At 40.7% G+C, this 18,234-nt stretch overlaps 2 protein-coding genes across 2 annotated transcripts in view; both read left to right on the top strand.

The window, feature by feature from the left end:
* Positions 1-18,234, top strand: part of tbc1d32 (TBC1 domain family, member 32) — a 134,283-nt gene that overhangs the window by 95,568 nt on the left and 20,481 nt on the right. The window lies entirely within an intron of this gene.
* LOC117440188 (protein broad-minded-like) lies at positions 867-17,812 on the top strand. The gene is made up of 5 exons (XM_071202017.1): positions 867-972; positions 2,920-2,992; positions 6,383-6,498; positions 15,439-15,594; positions 17,726-17,812. The coding sequence occupies exons 1-5, from the start codon at positions 867-869 to the stop codon at positions 17,749-17,751; spliced, it is 477 nt and encodes a 158-aa protein (XP_071058118.1). The 3' UTR covers positions 17,752-17,812.

The raw sequence follows: 18,234 nt of genomic DNA on the forward strand, positions 1-18,234 counted from the left end.
GCTGATCCTCATATGATGTAGGCAAGGCAAGTTTATTTATACAGCACCTTTCAGCACCCGGCAACCCAAAGTGCTCTACGAAAATAAAAGACATTTAAGAATAAATACAGTAGAAGCACTTTATAAAATGGCATTTAAAAACAGGCAAAGATAATAAATAAACACAACAGGTATAAAATACATGAATAAAAGCGAAGAAGACACGTATTTAGTCTGGATTTCAAAGTATTAACAGTTGCAGCGGACCTGCAGGATTCAGGGAGTTTGTTCCAGATGGTCGGGCGTACCAACTAAACGCTGCTTCTCCATGGTTAGTTCTGACTCTTGTAACAGAGAGCAGAGCCGTCCCAGAAGACCTGAAGCTCCTGACACACCAAGCCGACTTTCGGCGTCGATAAATGTCGGACCATCGATTAGCGTCGTGTCGCCCTACTCAGATTGGTGTGTACCGCACCGTCGTGTCGTTTCAGCCGTGCCGACACCTTCCGCCGCCGATTCGACATGTTGAATCGGGAGGCCGTCGGCTAAAGGGAGTCGGCCAAAGAAATCACTCTGATTGGCTGTTCAGCTAGCGAATCGGTGCATGAGAAGCGAAACGGAAGTGAGGGACCCAAACAAACGATTAAGAAGGCAAACCTGAGATTTCATTTAACTCCAGCTCTCGACGCAGGTTCGGGAAAGCCCCGTGAGCTTCTCGCTGTAGAGGGAAAATGGAACGCACACGCTATTTGTTGTTTGTTTATATCACGCAGTCTGTTCTTCTTCTCTCGGTTATCACGCAGTCTGTCTTCCGGTTGTTGCCTCTTTTGAATGACGAATACACACTACCGCCGCCTGCTGGTAAGGAGAGTTATTGCCACTCACGCATGCGCAGTTCGTACGTGCTTCTTGGCCGTCGGCTGAAGTCTTTGCGGTGTTTCCAGTGCGACACATGCCAAGACGCAGAGACGCGAGGCTTAAGACTCCTGGATGGTTCATACTTCTGTAGATGTGTGCTCATAAATGACTAGAGGTGTTTCAAAATCACATTGTGCAGGTTCAGGTTATACACTTGTAACCGTGGGAACATTTGGTCACAACAGGCACATCTTAAAATAAAGTACCATCACTTTAAAACCACAAAAACAAACATTAACAATCAAATGAATAAAGAAATGGCCGACAGCATGCTGCTACACCTTGTTCGTCTGAGCGATATGTGATATGTGTGCAGCGGTGTGTTTTTGTGCCAGAAGTGAATTTAATATTTCTTTGTAGTCCTGTTTCTCTGTTAGGGAAGCGAAGGGTCAGTTCACGGGGAGTGAAGCTCATGAATTAGAGATATTTTGAACAGTGTTAATATGAGGATTATAACCATGCATTTATTTTGGTGTCAAATGTACATAAAATAAAACAATACTAGCTCTTAAAAGCTTTTCAATGATTGTAGTTTTGAATACCAATCTGGTATTTTTTCTTATACTATTTTCCTCCGTATGAGACAAATAAATAACTTTTTCAACATTAAAGCATTAAAACATGTCACTGTAGAGGCACACAATATAAATATGAACCGGGACATTTGCATAATAGTGTCCCTTTTAAAGAAGAGGACAGTTAATACTGTAAGAACATGTATAAAAGATATTCGCATTTCTCAACCATATACTGTCAGTAGATAAAGTTTGCACAGTGTTATCTCCTTCTAGTGTTCATCTAAAAGTTTTACAACTAATGTCAAAGAGAGTGTTAATGTGCAATCTTTCACCAGTCAGTCTTTGCAAAACAATGTAAATGGTTGTGATTAAAGTTATGACAAGCTGTAAAATAATAATGCTGGAGAGACAGGAGGAGAGAGGAATGAGGAGGGAGGGAATACATACAACAGGAGAGCATTCATCTCCATTAGGCAGTAATTGCCATCAGCGAGAGGTTTTTGGAGATGTTAATATCTGAGGAGAGAAGAGTGAGGGAGAAAACACAACACTACTTTCCTGGCACTACCTCATAATCACTGGCTTCTACCAATTAATATCAGGGAACAATGGAGAATTATCACTTCAATATGTAGATTACAGCGACTCTATTATCATTTCCCCTTTCATATTTCTGCACCATTAGTCTGTAAATTGGATTTGAAAGTTTTCCCCGCCGCTGATTCTGCCTGGATATTCTTCTTCTTTTAATTGTCGAAATCTTCTTTCTGACAGGACTGTCTGGAACAGGGGATCCATTAGCTCAGATGTAATAATATTTGTTTTCCCCCCGAAGCCACGAATCAGTGGAAACATCTTCCAAAACGAAAATATCAGTCTTGCCGCAGTTATTGCTTCTTTCATCACTCTCTCCACACAATTACAACTGTAACTCCAAAAACTAATATATTTTTATGATTCTTAATGGTGCTAAATAAGAGCCCATGAGAGGCAGCTGGTGAGACTGATAGCTCAAAAATCCGTACAAAGCTGTTTCATGTGGATCTAAAGCTGCCCTGCTGCTGTAGTATCTCGCTCCATCAGATAAAGTCCTGAGATAAAGAGCTTTCTCACAGGGCTCTACATTTCATGCTGTATTTCTTCCTAAATTCCACCACACTCCTAACCTCATAAGGACTTCCGCTGCACTAAACCATCAAACGCTGCTGTGAAATTACTCCGAGTCACATTGTTGCCATGCGAACCTCGCAAACACACAATTAAATGGGAAACAGCCTCTGTAAAGCTGCCAGATATAAAATGACCTAGACTCATGCTCTCATCTTAGTGCCCTGAAAACAGCAAGCCGTGATACGTTGTCATGTTTCCCACTCCTCCACAGTCGTAACGACCCTCCGTTAGAGATGTCTAGGGACTGTTTTCCGGCAGACAAACCTCCAGCCTTCCTCTCTGGGTATTTCTCTGCCAGTAATAACCACCTCTCCTTTTAATCACTTTATTTTAGCAGCTGAGGAGAAGACTGTGCAGAGTGCTGTAGTATCATCTGTGGAGCAGCTGGGGATCAACACCTGTCTCAGGTATGTACCGTTAAGCGTTTTTCGTTTCGCCGTTGCGAGGTTCCGGCACTAACAGTTCATGAGCGTGCTCCCCCGCCCCTGTCAACACTCGCGACACATGGCCAGCCTAAACAACAATAAGCGCTGCTTGGCAAACCGTGTGTGGCGGCAAAGTACATAGACATTTGAAAGGAGAGATTTAGTTTAGCCTGTATTCAACATATTTTACCAGTCATAGTCCGGTAATTATTTACACTCTAAGAAGAGTCCTACACAGACATGGCATCAAAAAGGAGTAATGTGTGGAAATATTTCGACCAGGTTAGTGAGTGCGGTGTAGAGGTCAACCTATGCCAAATTAAACTTATATATACATGCTATACCTTGCTATACTCGCAACCTCCGTTCCAGCTGAGAGGGTCTTCTCTACAGCTGGCCTGATTGTGAATCGCCTCTGCACATGAAAGCTGTAGGCCTATAGCTGTCAAACTGTGATCACCAGTTCAATACATTTTACAAATTGCTAGCTAATGTTTTGCAAACTATTAAAAGTGAGGCTATTACAGTAGACCTAACGTTAGTCTAGTAGCCTCACTAATATTTTGTTAAACATTTGCTAGATACATGTTGGCTAGCTAATGAGCTTCACATATCAACCTGAAAAAACGGCGAGGCTCCACTCACAGCCCCTCCCCCCCCCCTCCGCACCACAGTTACTCCGCTGCGAGACGCTGCACGCACCCCCAACTCTGACTGACTTCCCGCGTCCCTGTGTAACTGGGAAACTGATAGAATTGGATCATAAGATCATGGTGTTTTGCAACTTCAGCATAGGGGATTGGGATGTTTATTGAACTTCGGTTTAACACATGTATGGCTCTGCCGCTCAGCGCTGCTGCTTGCTTCAGTCAAAATCTTTAGTAATAGCCTATCAGATAGCGCTGTGGGCGGGACATTGCTCGTGTACACAGAGTGGTGACTGCAGCCAGAGAAACGGCCGCATCAGAGCCAAAGTTTTATCGGTAATTTGATTTAAAAAAAGGCCGATACCGATAATCGGTCAAATGCGGAATATCGGCCCCAATAATCAACCCCTACCAAGGACCACTTAACCAATAAAAAAACACTCGCGGACCACCTAACTCCAAAAATATCCAAAAACACAACAGATTACAAATCTCCTGAACATTTTACAAACAGGTGGCAACATGTGTGACGAAGGTGTTGCGCTGGGCTTTATCATGCAATCAGAAGTGAAACTTAAGCTCGCTCCATTGCGGAGATATTCCCGCGAGAGTGTGGAAAACTTTAATTAATTTACTTAAAATGTGAAATGTTACCAATATACTCACGGGCCACTAGGGGGCGCGTTTGAGAAGCTCTGCTCCAGAGGGAGTTTGTCTCTCACACACTCCCCCACCTGAAACACCCCAATATTGGTCTCCTTTGTTTACTTCCGCAACATAGGGACATCACTATGTAACACTCGCCAACTATTTGCTAGCGCTTTAACACATTGTATGTGATAGGCTAAGGGGCGGGACATCTCTAAGCGGTTGACCAATCATAACAGATCCGGCCAGCTAACAAATCAGAGAAAAAAATAAAGCAATTTTTTAACATTAACACATGTAATATGTCACAGAAGAGGCACAGATATGCAGCTGAAAATTAGCATAACTTTTTTTACCAACCTTAACCCTCAATCTGCTGTAGGTCATTTCAACATCGTTCATGAAATTCAGTTTCTCTCTGTTAGAAAAATCTCACTCGTCACCGGCTTGGTCTTCAATATCAGGATGCATGTATGTATTATCCTTGCGAGAATGGAAGTAGTCATCACACACAGGGCTGCGTGGGACAAATAGTTCCCAGAGTAGAGTCCTTTATATGCCGATATACAAGAGAGGGTGTTCCAGTCAACAAGATGGAAGCATACTGGTTCAAAGCAGTATTCTGACATTAGTTAAGATTAGCTAAGGCCTGCGTAAGCAATAAACATGACAGTCATATATCTCTCTATGGGCTGTGTCATCATGCCAATCTTAGGAACATCATAACTTCAACACAGTGTCTCCTGAGCGTCATCCATGTACATCCGGCTACGTACACAGCTACTGTTATCATATGCTACTCTGATATAGAAGGAACATTCAGTATTTTCCCAACACTCTCCTCCATTCGAGTTTTCCTGAGGCTACAAGTCCATTCATGACGGACCCACATCAAACATTAACTAAATACCTCTAAAACTTCCACTATAGTTCACCTCAATCATGAACTTGCCGCAAGCAGCGTTACTTAAATCAAAGCCTTTACTTCACCATGCCGTGCAAGATTCAGTCTCCCGCCTATTTTTTCCATGTCACACTGAGCTGGATCAATGAGAACATGTGTACAGATGTTTCTAATATTACAACGTTTACACCATTTATGCATCTGGCTTCCGGTTCTATTGCCAATCCCTCACAGAGAAAAGATGTTGTTTTCTTTGGCTGCAGCTGTGCAACAATGCTGAGAAACGGAGAAGGACATAAGGCTGAAGAAATAGAGAAATTCTCCAGACATGGTATTGAACTTGAGTGCAACAACAACAAACATGTTCAGTAGCCTTTGTTGGCTGTTTGCGGGCCCAGAGTGTATCCTTCAGAGGACTTAAAAAAACACCTGTCCATAATTCCGTTTTAACACATCAGGAAAACATGCTGCCATACACAGAGGAACAGTTTGTATTCCCTTCTGCTCCTACAGTAGCGTTACACCACCCACACCTACTGAATGCGTGTAATGCACCTCCTGCTGTGCATAATCTGATTCTTTATCTCAGACGTAGGTTCTGTTCTGGCATCGCTCCTATATGTTTCTTAATGACACCCCGATGCTACATTACAGAGTTGATATACGAGTTCTCAACATCCCTCCCAGCAGGTTCAGAAACACAGCTGTTTGCGTTTTTCTGTATCGTCAGAAAACAGTGTGTTAGCATTTTTCAACAGAGCAATGCGTCTTATCGGATTAAAAGCTGTTAGACATGAGTTATAATTAATCCTCTCCTTAGAAGTGTCAGACTTGCGAAGTTTAATCTAAAGATATTGGACTTGTTGAATTCAATATTGATGAGTACTTCTATGTGTTTGCCTGAGGCCTCAGTTTTTGTCTCTTTGTTTACTGTGTTGCATGACTTTCCTTTGAAGGGGAGTTCAATAGTAAGGTTTCATAGAAAAACAACTTATTTGTTTTGGTTTTACAGTGACATTTTGTTTAAGAGTACACAAATGAACTTGAATGGAAAGGAATTCCCTTCAGATTAAGCCCAAAGACCTTTGGCTGTGGTACTGCTATAATAGCTCAGACACAAGATTATTTGGTAGATCTAACATATAGAACATTATTTCTGTTTTTCTCGTACAGATACGGCAGCTACCTGAAGCTCCTGACAGAAGATGCTGTGAGCGACCTGCCGCTGCTGATGAGGAATATTAAGATCTTCTTGTCCACGCAGCGAGTAACAACTGCGCCACAGCTCAGTATCCTTTACAAACGCCACATCGGCACAAGTGTCGCTATAAACGTATTCACAAGTAGGGATGTCCCGATCACCTTTTTTTGCTCCCGATCCAATTCCGATCATTTGATTTTGACAATCTGCCGATACCGATTTTCCCGATCCGATCTGTATGCAATGCATTAAGAGAAAACAAAGGTAACAGATAACGGCTGGTCATCCAACGCGATGAATTCAGCTATCTTGGCTGCTATTGTTTGGCCTTTTCACTGTTCTGGGGCAGTTTCTCTTTCCTTTTTGAAAGTCTCTGAAAGTGTCGGTTGTTTCAGTTCCGTTACCTGAGTGGCCGCTGTGCACTCGCCGTGTTGTTGTTGGTGTTTGTTTCTCAGGCGGCGTGTTAGATTGGTCGTGTTGAACGTAGCTCTGTTCTTTCCACCACGCGGAACCTCCGCCTTGCAAACATTGCATCTGGCTGTTACACTGCCTTCGCTTTCAATTTTATAATACTTCCAAACTGCTGACATTTTCTCTGTCCCGACTCCCGAGTCACCAGCTGAACGTAGCCTCTCGTTAGCTTACTGCTACTATTAGACACTGCGCCCACTCTGTTGCCAGCTTTCAGAGAAATAAGCAACCAGGTCTGAAAACAAGCCCAAAAGAAGCAACACATACATGATGTTGTGTAATTTTAAACCAAAACTAAGTCCTCAGGATGACTTTAAGACGTGAACATGGTCATTCTTGTTTTGTAACATTAAATAAAATCTAAATATTTTATAAAAAAAAAAAAAAAAATCCCGATCCCCGATACCCGATTTTTTTCTCCCGATTCCGATCTTTTGAAAATCAGATCGGATCGGGACATCTCTATTCACAACCCTTTTGTTCTTGTGCTACATAGTTTGTTCTGTGACATTAGTATAGGATTTGTGTTCGAACATGATCATACCAATCCCACCATAACCTTAATCAATGACCATGTAAAGCCTATTCATCAAAAGTGTTTTCAGAAAGAGACACTGCGTATCCCACTGGGACACAACGTAGAAATATGTGTCCCTTCAATTTAAATTGAGCCTTCAACATATCATATAACTGCATTTGTATATTTAACTTATGTGGAATAAAGCTTTTAAGTTTACTAGACAAGCAAACTATGTCTATTCATATTATTTTCTATATTCACAGATTTAGACAATTTCGGACAGTTAAACATTTAGTTCTGATTACACAATTAACCCTCCTGTTGTCTTCGGGTCAAATCTGACCGATTCACTACTTTCTTCAATCATCACTTTTTTGTTTTACATTCGATTGCATTCAGACTTCATGATATCCTTCACAGCAGACATTTGAACATATACAATTGCTGATCACACTTTCATTGCATTTTGGATGATTTAGTCAACTTTGTAAAACCATGGTGTTCCCGCCATAAAGAAAAGGGAATTAGTAGCCATCCGGATCAGATCAGATCAAACAAACACACACACACACACACACACACACACACACACACACACACACACACACACACACACACACACACACACACACACACACACAACACACACACACACACACACACACACACACACACACACACACACACACACACACACACACACACACACACACACACACACACACACACACACACAGAACAATTGACACATTTCCCGCTCTTATGTGCCCATCCCCCCACATGGATCACACCTGGCACACACAATACATGTTCAGTGTCTGTTCTTTGTATATTTGCTGCAGTGTTTCATGTATACCAGTACTCTGATACAATATGTACAGTTTGAAAGGGTGTTAAAAGAAATGTGGTGATGATTAATGGTATTTGTGTTAAGGTAATGGCAGTTAAAACAGGACCGGTCAAATTTCACAGCGAACACCACAGTAAGGGGGGGGGGGGAACGAAGACCATAGGAGGGTTAAGAGACTACCCACTAATACACAAGTTTGCCGAATCTTATAATAATTAGGAATCGTTTTGATGACTTCAACTTTCTAAAAGAGGAACATAGAAATGTGTAATATCAATATAAAGCATGAATCTTTGGGAAAGAAAATGAAAAATCCCCCCAAAAATAACACAGTTCACATTGATACCATTAAAACAGTCAAGCAGGGCTGAGGCTTTATTCAGCAAAAGAATATACGCACAAAAGTATTCTGCCTTTACCATTACAAATGCTATATTCCCTTATACACTATCTGGACACACGCTATCAGTTCATTTTCATTTTCATGCGATGAGTTTTATTGTAATCAATCAGGGGACAGTCTTTGAGAGGGAACATTCGTTTCTGATAGTGTCCGTCTCTGTCTGATCAACACAATACGGATAATCTCTCTCATCTGCGTCTCAGAGAATAATTCAGCGTCCTTTTGTGCCACATAGCAACTGATAGGCCTCCTTTCTCCTTCAGGAAGTCTCCCCTTTGTATGTGGACAGTTGAACATGAAAACACTGAGATAAAGAGTCAGCACACATATAGAGCACACTGACATTTTCCCTCTCATGCTCAGACGACGCTGACATTCAAACTAATAGGAACAACTTGGTAGTGAAGATATTTTTTACCGAGCAAACATGGTCGTTTTGCCGTATCGCAGGTTTACTACAGCCAATAGGATTTGTCATGGATGTTATGGATAAGTGAGAAGTAATACGATTTCAGAAAGCCCCACCGGATACAACATATAGTGTATGATATAAAATGTGTTGACATTAAAAGTCACCTATCATGCTACTTTTCGGACTATAAACCGCGACTTTTTTCCCCATTTTGTTGTACAGCTAACGGCCACTAGGGAACCTCCTAAATCTATGGATTTTACAGGTAAAATTAACCACCTTTAACTCTATGGGCTCTATGACCGGTCCGCGCCCGCCACCTTTAAGGGGCGGGCTCCAGCAGGAAAAGCTGGAGGCCGGAAAAAGAGTGAGACAGGTAGCGCGCCAAAGTAAAAGTGGAACCGAGAGACAGAACGAGAGCAAGACAGACGGAGCATTTAGCTGCTGCGGCTTATATGCAGGTGCGCTTTATAGTCCGAAAAGTACGGTAGTCATTGACTTTGAAAACATTCATTTATTGGAGAATTTTTTTGTTAACAGTATGTTTTTAACAGTTGATTACCCTGAACTTTAAGTATAATTCAACTGAAAAACCAAAAAAAATAATAAAAAAATAATCGTTTTATTTCAATTACGTTATTTTCCTAATCCTTGCAAGCCATAATCGTAATCGCGATTAATTGAGCAGCCCTACTATGAAGTGTTTTGCTAAAAAAATCACCCATTCTAGCCATGCCTCATATCCCTCTATTTCACTTCCTGTTTCAAAAGTGTTGATTCTGGGTATAAAGCTTCTTTTTTTTTTTTTAAACTGAAAAAAGGCTTTCTCTCTTGCGGGTTTTACCACAAGGTGAGTTGCTTTTTACTTCCTGCTTCTTCACACACATGCTCTCCAGTACAGGTTAGCTCTGAGTGTTAGCGATGCTTGCTAATGTAACCAAAGACTATTACGTCGGGAATTGTTTCCGATACAGCGACATTTCATTACGTCATATCGGATGGCGAATCTGGATCAGCTCCGTTGTACCCAAGCGGCAAACTGTGGGGTAGAGCCGTGAAGCCAATACGGAAGTGTCACACACTGCAGTTCATATATTGGCCGATAGGCGATGGCTGCAGAAAGGAGCAATTTCCATAGACCCCCATGTTAAAATGCCCAACTTTACAGCAGAAAAAAAACATGTTTCTCTCCCTGGCTCCATACATTTTATTATCGATATAGTTAGATTCCACCTTCATGATTATGGATCTGAGAGTGAATTGTTTTCTAACGCGACCCTTTTATTTATATTAGGTCTTAAAGTTTGGGCATAAATTAGGGCGTGCTCACATTGAGTGACGGCTCTGTCAAGTGCCTGCCGCTGTTAGCTTCTTGTCTCTCTGCTAGCTGCTCCGTGAAGCTACAGGGACTCTGCCTGCTCAGCTCATCCAGGAAACACAACCTGTAGCCGGCCGTGGTTGTTTGTTCTTCATGCTTATATATCGGACTATTGTGACTCGCTCTGCCGTTAAAACAGACGGTGCATGAATGCGGTAAGTAAAATTCGAGTGCTTTATTTATGTGTTAATGATTTTAATCAGCTACGTAATGAATGGTAAGGCTTGGGTTAGCATGTAAGCTAGTGGTAGCTACATCGGTGCTAACGATTGTAATCGTACCCTCCAAGTTAAAATCATAGACTGTATATATAAAGGTTAAAACGAAATAGACAAGTGTTAAGTGGGATAATACTGTTGAACAAACGGCTTCTGTTTGAGGTTGATAAAATAAGGTTACATCCTTGTAGCCTAACTTAGAGATATTTTATTATGTAGGAGGAACTGTATGCACCGCTAAGGTTAATTTAAATTGGCTATGCTCAAGTATGTAGACAAGTTAATATCGAAGTAGTTATGTGAAATCAACCTCACAATAAGATATGTGTATATTACAATTATTAATGTCATATTTCAAGATGATTACTTAGATATTACAATATGGTTGGTTGAGCTGGAGTTCATTATCGAGCTTACACGTTAACGTCACAGTCATCTGAAGAACGAACCCAAACCTTGTTGTTTTTATTAATTGCATTACCAAATGGGTATCAAATAAACAGTAAGCATTGGTAACACAACTTCCAAAGTTACAGTAAAATAAAAAGGACCCTGACTCGGACAATACACAATCCAACATGTTCAACAGAAGAGAATCAGTTATATTGTTTGTACACATGGTACTTTACATATATATCTGTTTGTTTAAGGTGTCCAGGTGATGCAGACAGGCTGGACCAGAGAGTGAGAGACAGAACTGGACTCCTCACAGCAGTGAACTTCAGCACAGGTACAACGACTCTTTTTTTCTTACTGTACAAAGAATCAAGAAAGATATTGGTTTAAATGAATTCAGTATTGACTTGAATACACTGATATACATTCCATTAAACAATACTAAATACTAGATCACCTACACATCAGTTAAGTTGAGGGGTTTTTCCATGCAAAAAGTTACATTTAGATATTTAGCAATATGACTTTGTCAGCTTTCTAATGTAATGTATTGAAGGCAAAGATTTATCTCTCAATATTGTCTGTAAAAAACGTGGTAAAAGTGATTCTTTCAGTGAGACAACAGAGCAAGCTTCTACAGTTGCACTACGTTTTGATAACAGTTAAATATTATTTTGATAATAACATATATTTCAATGTTGATGAACTTCATACTGTTCATTCATAATCTGATTGTCTTTGTAGCTCATTGTTTAAATAAAAAAAAAACATTACAATTACAAAATAATGATATCTACAGCCCCTAAACACAAAAACACACCGCTTTCATAAATAACACACTTGTTCTGCAATAATATGTTTTATGTTTCCTGTCATTTTTGTTAGGAAAGGACATGCCTGAAAGACACGACATGTTCTCCTTCTCTGAGGGTCCAGAAGAACATCCAAGAGGATCATTAAAGGCTGATGTTATGAGATTTTAAGACCAGTACAGGACATTCACTAAGAAACTACTTTTATTGTAAAAACAGTCAGCTGATCGAATGCACCTATTTCCACATCTACACTCCATCAGCTGATTATTTCTATTTGCCTCACTTTATGAGCTTCACATCGCATGTGCCTTGTACCGCAGAGTTTGCAACGTCACAAATAAATGGGGCCAATCTTCAGTCAGATGTGAATGTGTAATCTAACACTTTCAGTAAGAATAATGGACAAAAGGATGCAAATACAAATACAATTTATTGAAATGTGAACCAAAAGTTAATCAAATGTTTTAAATAAAAAGCACATATGGACAGAAGGTGTAAACCTATTAAATGTATAAGTAAACACATTTAGTCAAATAAAGTGACAGACTAGGCCTGTGCAGGTGGTATCAGCTTTGCCCAGCATGGGCTCCTTCATCAGCCCTGGTCCTCCTCGCTGAGGAAAGACCCTCAGTCCTCTCCAAACCAACAGACAGGACGTCCATCACACGGAGGTTTCTCCCTGAAGTCTCTGCAGCTCTCTGGACACCATGCTGTCTCAATCCGTCCACACTGAATATGAGAGGGGGAAATGAAAATAATAAATGCTTTAGACAATAAGAAACATAAAGTTGACTGTTGAGTTGCTCAGTTTTTTTAGATTGTCAATACTATTACTGTATAACTAATATCTCAGGTTAAGAGGCACATTCAAATAAAGATTGGTCTTTAAATACATTTTGTCTTTTGAATTGTTTGTCTAAAGTCAAGGATCTAGAACTGGTACTTATTTTTAATGATACAGTCTGGTTATTATGCTGTTTGGAGGAGGCATCACAGGTAAGAGCACTAATTAGCTACCATCACATGTACCTTAGCTTGACTTAAATGTATTAAACGTATGGTTAAGTGATATCAAAATATAAATAACTAATGTCATGCAAACATAATATTTGCTTGATTCCAGAGTTGAATTTAGCACAATTGCATACAAACGTTAAGGGGTTTTAAGATTCTGAAGTATTATGCTAAAAACTCAATAACTTAGATTATTATTTATAGTTTTGCTGAATAGTTTCATGGCCGCTTACCTTAGAAACGTAAAATGCGACGGCAGTGTGCAGATGGGGAGCATGTTAGCTTAGCTTGGTAGCTTCAGCTAGCTCTGGAACTTCCAGCTGGGTGGCAGCAGGTCCCGCCTCGGCTCCGCCTCTTTGCCCTTATTTGGAGCAGGCTGGAGAAGGCGGGAGTTGAACTCTGACCTCACTGTTGAGCCGTTAGTGGCCGACTCCGCCTACTAAGGGCTTCACGGCAACTGCAGAATCCTATGGGTGACGTCACGGACCCTACGTCCATTTATATATACAGTCTATGGTTGTACCCCACTGTTTTTAGAGATTTGGGTACGGAGGAAAAGACAGAGGGTTTTATTTTCTGACACTTTGTGAGTTCCCTGACACATATTTATGTATAAAAGACATAAAAAAGTGCATTTTGCATGATAGGTCCCCTTTAAGTTCATTTAGTTTTGAGTCACTGATCTGTTTTTGAGCATTGAAGACATTTTAGGTCATTCAACTTTTCAAAAGTCTCAGTTAAAGCGAGGAAAAGCAAAACAAAGCAGTTATCTGTTAAATGGAGTCTATTTTTAGCTTGAGTGATGGCAGATCAAAATGTGTTCTGAGGCTTTGGTTTATTAATTCTTTATCATTGAAAATGGCGTCTTGACAGAGTGACCTACAAATAGAGATGAGGCGTGTCAGTCAATCACTTTCAAAGAGCATGAAGTGTTTGTAACTCAATGTGTGTGTTATTGAGGGCTTCAATGTCCTCACATTTCAGTATTCAACACAGGACTTTGTGAAGCATATTTTTATATTCTGTTAAATTATTCCCAGTGAATGTCTTGAGGGCATATTCAATCTTTCTTTGGCATTCTGCCAAAACAAAAGTAAAAAGTTGACATTATTTAAAAGGCAGCGAATCAGCAGCCAGACATTAAAAGCTATGTGTCGATAGCCTGGGGTTGTTTTCTCGATTTCATTCACTACCAACTAATCTCTTTCTATTTCTCATGCAAAGGGGGACTCAGACCTGCACATGAAGGCAGTCTTATGCTTCTAGCAGAGTCTGAACACAATTATAAAAACAATTACGGTACTTTTCGGACTATAAAGCGCACCTGCATATAAGCCGCAGCAGCTACATTGTCCGTCTGTCTTGCTCTCGTTCTGTCTCTCGGTTCCACTTTTACTTTGGCGCGCTACCTGTCTCACTCTTTTCCGGCCTCCAGCTTTTAGGCGCGGACCGGTCATAGAGCCCATAGAGTTAAAGGTGGTTAATTTTACCTGTAAAATCCATAGATGTAGGAGGTTCCCTAGTGGCCGTTAGCTGTACAACAAAAATGGGGAAAAAAGTCGCGGCTTATAGTCCGAAAAGTACGGTAGATTAAAAAGTGTAAATGCACCAGATCCGGTTTAACCCACCTAAGAAAGCTCTAAGTTAAAACTAAGTGTCTGATTGGCGTTTGGAATTGTGTTTATTCATTATTGTTTGCATAATGTGGTGTTCACAATGCAGAGCTGCCACCTGGGAGTCTTTGTAGTGAATGATTCATTTATTCACACTCAACATCCTCCCACTCAGCCCTAGCCAGGCAGACAGTCTGTTTTGCTCTCATAGATTCACATAATAATACAGCCAAACGAGATCTGGATCCTACAGTACAGGATGTGTTTCTGCTATGAGATAATGCTCTGGTGTAACAGGGTTAATTATCTGTCAAAGCATTCCTCGCTCTGTGGTTGACTCTCTGCGGTGGCAGTTGACAGTAAAGCGATATTAGCTTACCGCTTAATTTAACACAACATAAGGAATCAGCTTCATGTGACACAATCGGTTCAAATCCTCTAAAATATATTACAGTGGACATATTTCCAGGTTCATATTTGTAGTTAGTGTCTCAACTGGGACATGTCTCCATGCTTTAATGTTCAACAAGCTCTTTATTTGTCTCATACAACACTGCAGTACCTCTTTTCACCCTCTGTCTGAAACCAGAGCCCAGTCTGCTCTGATTGGTTAGCTGGCCGGCTCTGTTGTGATTAGCATAATAAGGCCAAATGTGTCCGATTTTTTTTATGCCTTCCCAGCTCTCATTGGTAAATTCAGATTTAATTTGACTTGCAAAGTATTACATGTCCCTCCTTTAAAGATGCTTAATACATTTGTGCTACAGAAGGCCCCTTTAAGATAACATAAACACTGTATGGCTCCACTTATATCCGTCACATCAATGTACCACTTTCATGTTGCAAAACTAATCTAAGGAGACGTGTTCTTTTGTAGCTTTGCAGTGAGTCCGAGTATCTTTCCCATCAGTCCTTTGGCTCTTTAACTCCGCCTCCAGTCGCTCAGCAGGACGGGTATCCGGGCTACGACTGGCTGGCCTCCACAGTGTTTCTCATCATGGCGGGGAACATGGACCGCTCTCTAAAGCTGTTACTCAACCTGTCCTCTCTGCTCACTTCTGCATTCATCTGGCCAGCGAGGGATACATGCCTCTGTGAGTATAACAACGTGCAACGACAGTGCTCTCTAAGGCGAGGCGAGTTTATTCATACCTTTCAACACAAGTGCTTTACAAAAATGAAAGACATTAAGACCATTGAGAAACATCTTATAAAATGGCATTTAAAGCAAAGATAATAAAACATGAATAACAAAGGGACATGAATTACAGACCAACAACCAACCACATTAATCTCCTGCCCCGGACACACAAGCACGCGGTTTCATTGGCTCGAGCTTGTACTGGCATGTGATGTGATTGGCCGACGCTTCCGTCGAAGCTTGACAAGTTGAACTTTTCTCAACGTTTGAAGCGACGGAGGCAAAGCGAAGCGACAGAACCACAATGCAGTTCAGCAAAACGTGACGGCACCCCATTCAAAGTGAATGGGAAGCGTCTCCGTTGAAGCACGCGCCGCCGCCGTGTGGACGTACCGTTAAAGTTACAGTGGCGTGTGAGACACAGACATCTTGTTTTCTTTGACCTCACCTTTCTTTCTACTTTGTTTTTTAACTTATGCTTTAGTTGCTTCAAGTGTTTCATGCTCAACAAACCCCCCTTTTGATCCTAATCTGCAACCCAATAATCCGAAGATTCCACGGATCCTGGCCATATTTGTGTAGCATATAACATTAATTTGCTCCCAGGCATTCCTGTGGCTTGCTCGTGTTGGACCCCATCTGTAACCCCAATACACGTAGGGGAGTTATTTGTAGTTGTTAGCACAGTTTAGGATTTGCATATGCAGTAACGTGGCACTTGAGAAGCATTGAAAAAGTCATGAATTATCCTACAGAGCGCGTTTCAGCTTCAATGTTTTGTCCCCGTCTTGGTTTGAGAAGACTTCAGTCACGGTGCTGCTGCCAAGAGATTCCTTTGAAAAGTAAAATGTAAATGTGGGCTACAAAGTGTTCATGTAAATGTTAAATTAGTTAGTGACATATTTTCTTCTAAAGACTGGAACAGCTTTTTACATCTACATGCGCAAATATTATTCAGAGATTTTCTTCTAGACTCAATGTTGGCATTAAAATGCCCTTTTCAAACATGGTAATTTTATTGATGACATTTGTATAGATGTATTAGCTTTGAAAATTCATTTTAAATGTACAAATACCATACACATAATTGAAATGACTTGCTTTAACCCCTAAGGGCAAAATATCAATTCTATAGGTCCTTTCTATAACTTCCAGATTGGGGATTTTCAAACATTTTAATTACGATGAAATGGATTAAGTACTATTCCAGACAGCTCATCTCCATTTTACACTTGTAAGGATAGGTTGTTAAGATAACCAATTAATCAATTAAGGTAATCAACTATTTTTCCAGTAGGTTATACATTTGACCGTTTCTTTATCTATGTCAACCAGAGCCTCCTCCCTAAGCCCACACCTTGACATCTTCGATAAAGTACAGTAAAAGCTATACTTAATCTAAATGAAATAAGGCGTGTCTGCATGTCCACAGAGTCCACCTCCCAAATGTTAACAGCCTCATTTAGGAGGAAGGGTTGTAGGAGGAGTTGTAGGAGGAGGAAGAAGACAAGATAAATGAGGGGAAAAGGGCGAAGTAAAGGAGTAAAACAAAATTACAGCAGCGTTAGAAGTCTGAAATTAAGTCTAGTTTCAATCGTTTTAAATTGCAGGGGAGACGTTTTGCAATCATTAGACCAACCTCTGTAATCTTGTCGTCTTGTCAAAGTCAATACATCTCAATTGGACTCGTCTGAACGTGTGTTACGTGTTCTCAGTGTGTTGGATGCACACAGTGAATTTCTCCACACCGCAGTTAGTGTCTGACTTCGTTTTAGTCAATATCACGGAAAATGGAAAGGGCACAGATAATTAAGGCAGCAGCGAGCTTAGCAGGGAATATGGAAAACTTATATTGGAACACAAAACAGCATGTTATTTCTATGTATTACTCGATAAAAGTGAATACAAGTGTTCAAGAATGTTCTTATCTGCACTGAAAACAGAACGAGGAGCTTGTAAACGATGTTTATGCTGTTGTTTTGTGTTTAAATATCCCCCAGCAGAACAAGATAAATTGGACACTATTTACATATCTAAAGCTCTGTTTTGAATCTTAAATGGTTCTGGTTTTGTTTGCTGGACAGATCCATGTTCCTGTGGAAGTGGCTGAGTCAGGAATCTCTCCTATGTACTGGTGTACTGCTCACTACGTGGAGATGCTGCTGAGAGCTGAAGTTCCTCTGGTCCACTCCGCCTTCAGGATGTCTGGTTTCACCCCGTCACAGGTAACCACCACGTCACTGAGAGCCTTGTCTCTTGAGCTGATCCTCATATGATGTAGGCAAGGCAAGTTTATTTATACAGCACCTTTCAGCACCCGGCAACCCAAAGTGCTCTACGAAAATAAAAGACATTTAAGAATAAATACAGTAGAAGCACTTTATAAAATGGCATTTAAAAACAGGCAAAGATAATAAAATAAACACAACAGGTATAAAATACATGAATAAAAGCGAAGAAGACACGTATTTAGTCTGGATTTCAAAGTATTAACAGTTGCAGCGGACCTGCAGGATTCAGGGAGTTTGTTCCAGATGGTCGGGCGTACCAACTAAACGCTGCTTCTCCATGGTTAGTTCTGACTCTTGTAACA

This window comes from Pseudochaenichthys georgianus, chromosome 24 (genome assembly GCF_902827115.2).
Source record: "Pseudochaenichthys georgianus chromosome 24, fPseGeo1.2, whole genome shotgun sequence".
Taxonomy (NCBI): domain Eukaryota; kingdom Metazoa; phylum Chordata; class Actinopteri; order Perciformes; family Channichthyidae; genus Pseudochaenichthys; species Pseudochaenichthys georgianus.

What these genes read in the sequence shown, in the direction of transcription:
- LOC117440188 (XM_071202017.1), top strand. Translation starts at nt 867, where the DNA reads ATGCGCAGTTCGTACGTGCTTCTTGGCCGTCGGCTGAAGTCTTTGCGG. An exon ending in AGGCTTAAGACTCCTGGATG is followed by an intron (nt 973 to 2,919) that starts GTTCATACTTCT and finishes ACTTTATTTTAG; the next exon opens with CAGCTGAGGAGAAGACTGTG. An exon ending in AACAACTGCGCCACAGCTCA is followed by an intron (nt 6,499 to 15,438) that starts GTATCCTTTACA and finishes CTCCGCCTCCAG; the next exon opens with TCGCTCAGCAGGACGGGTAT.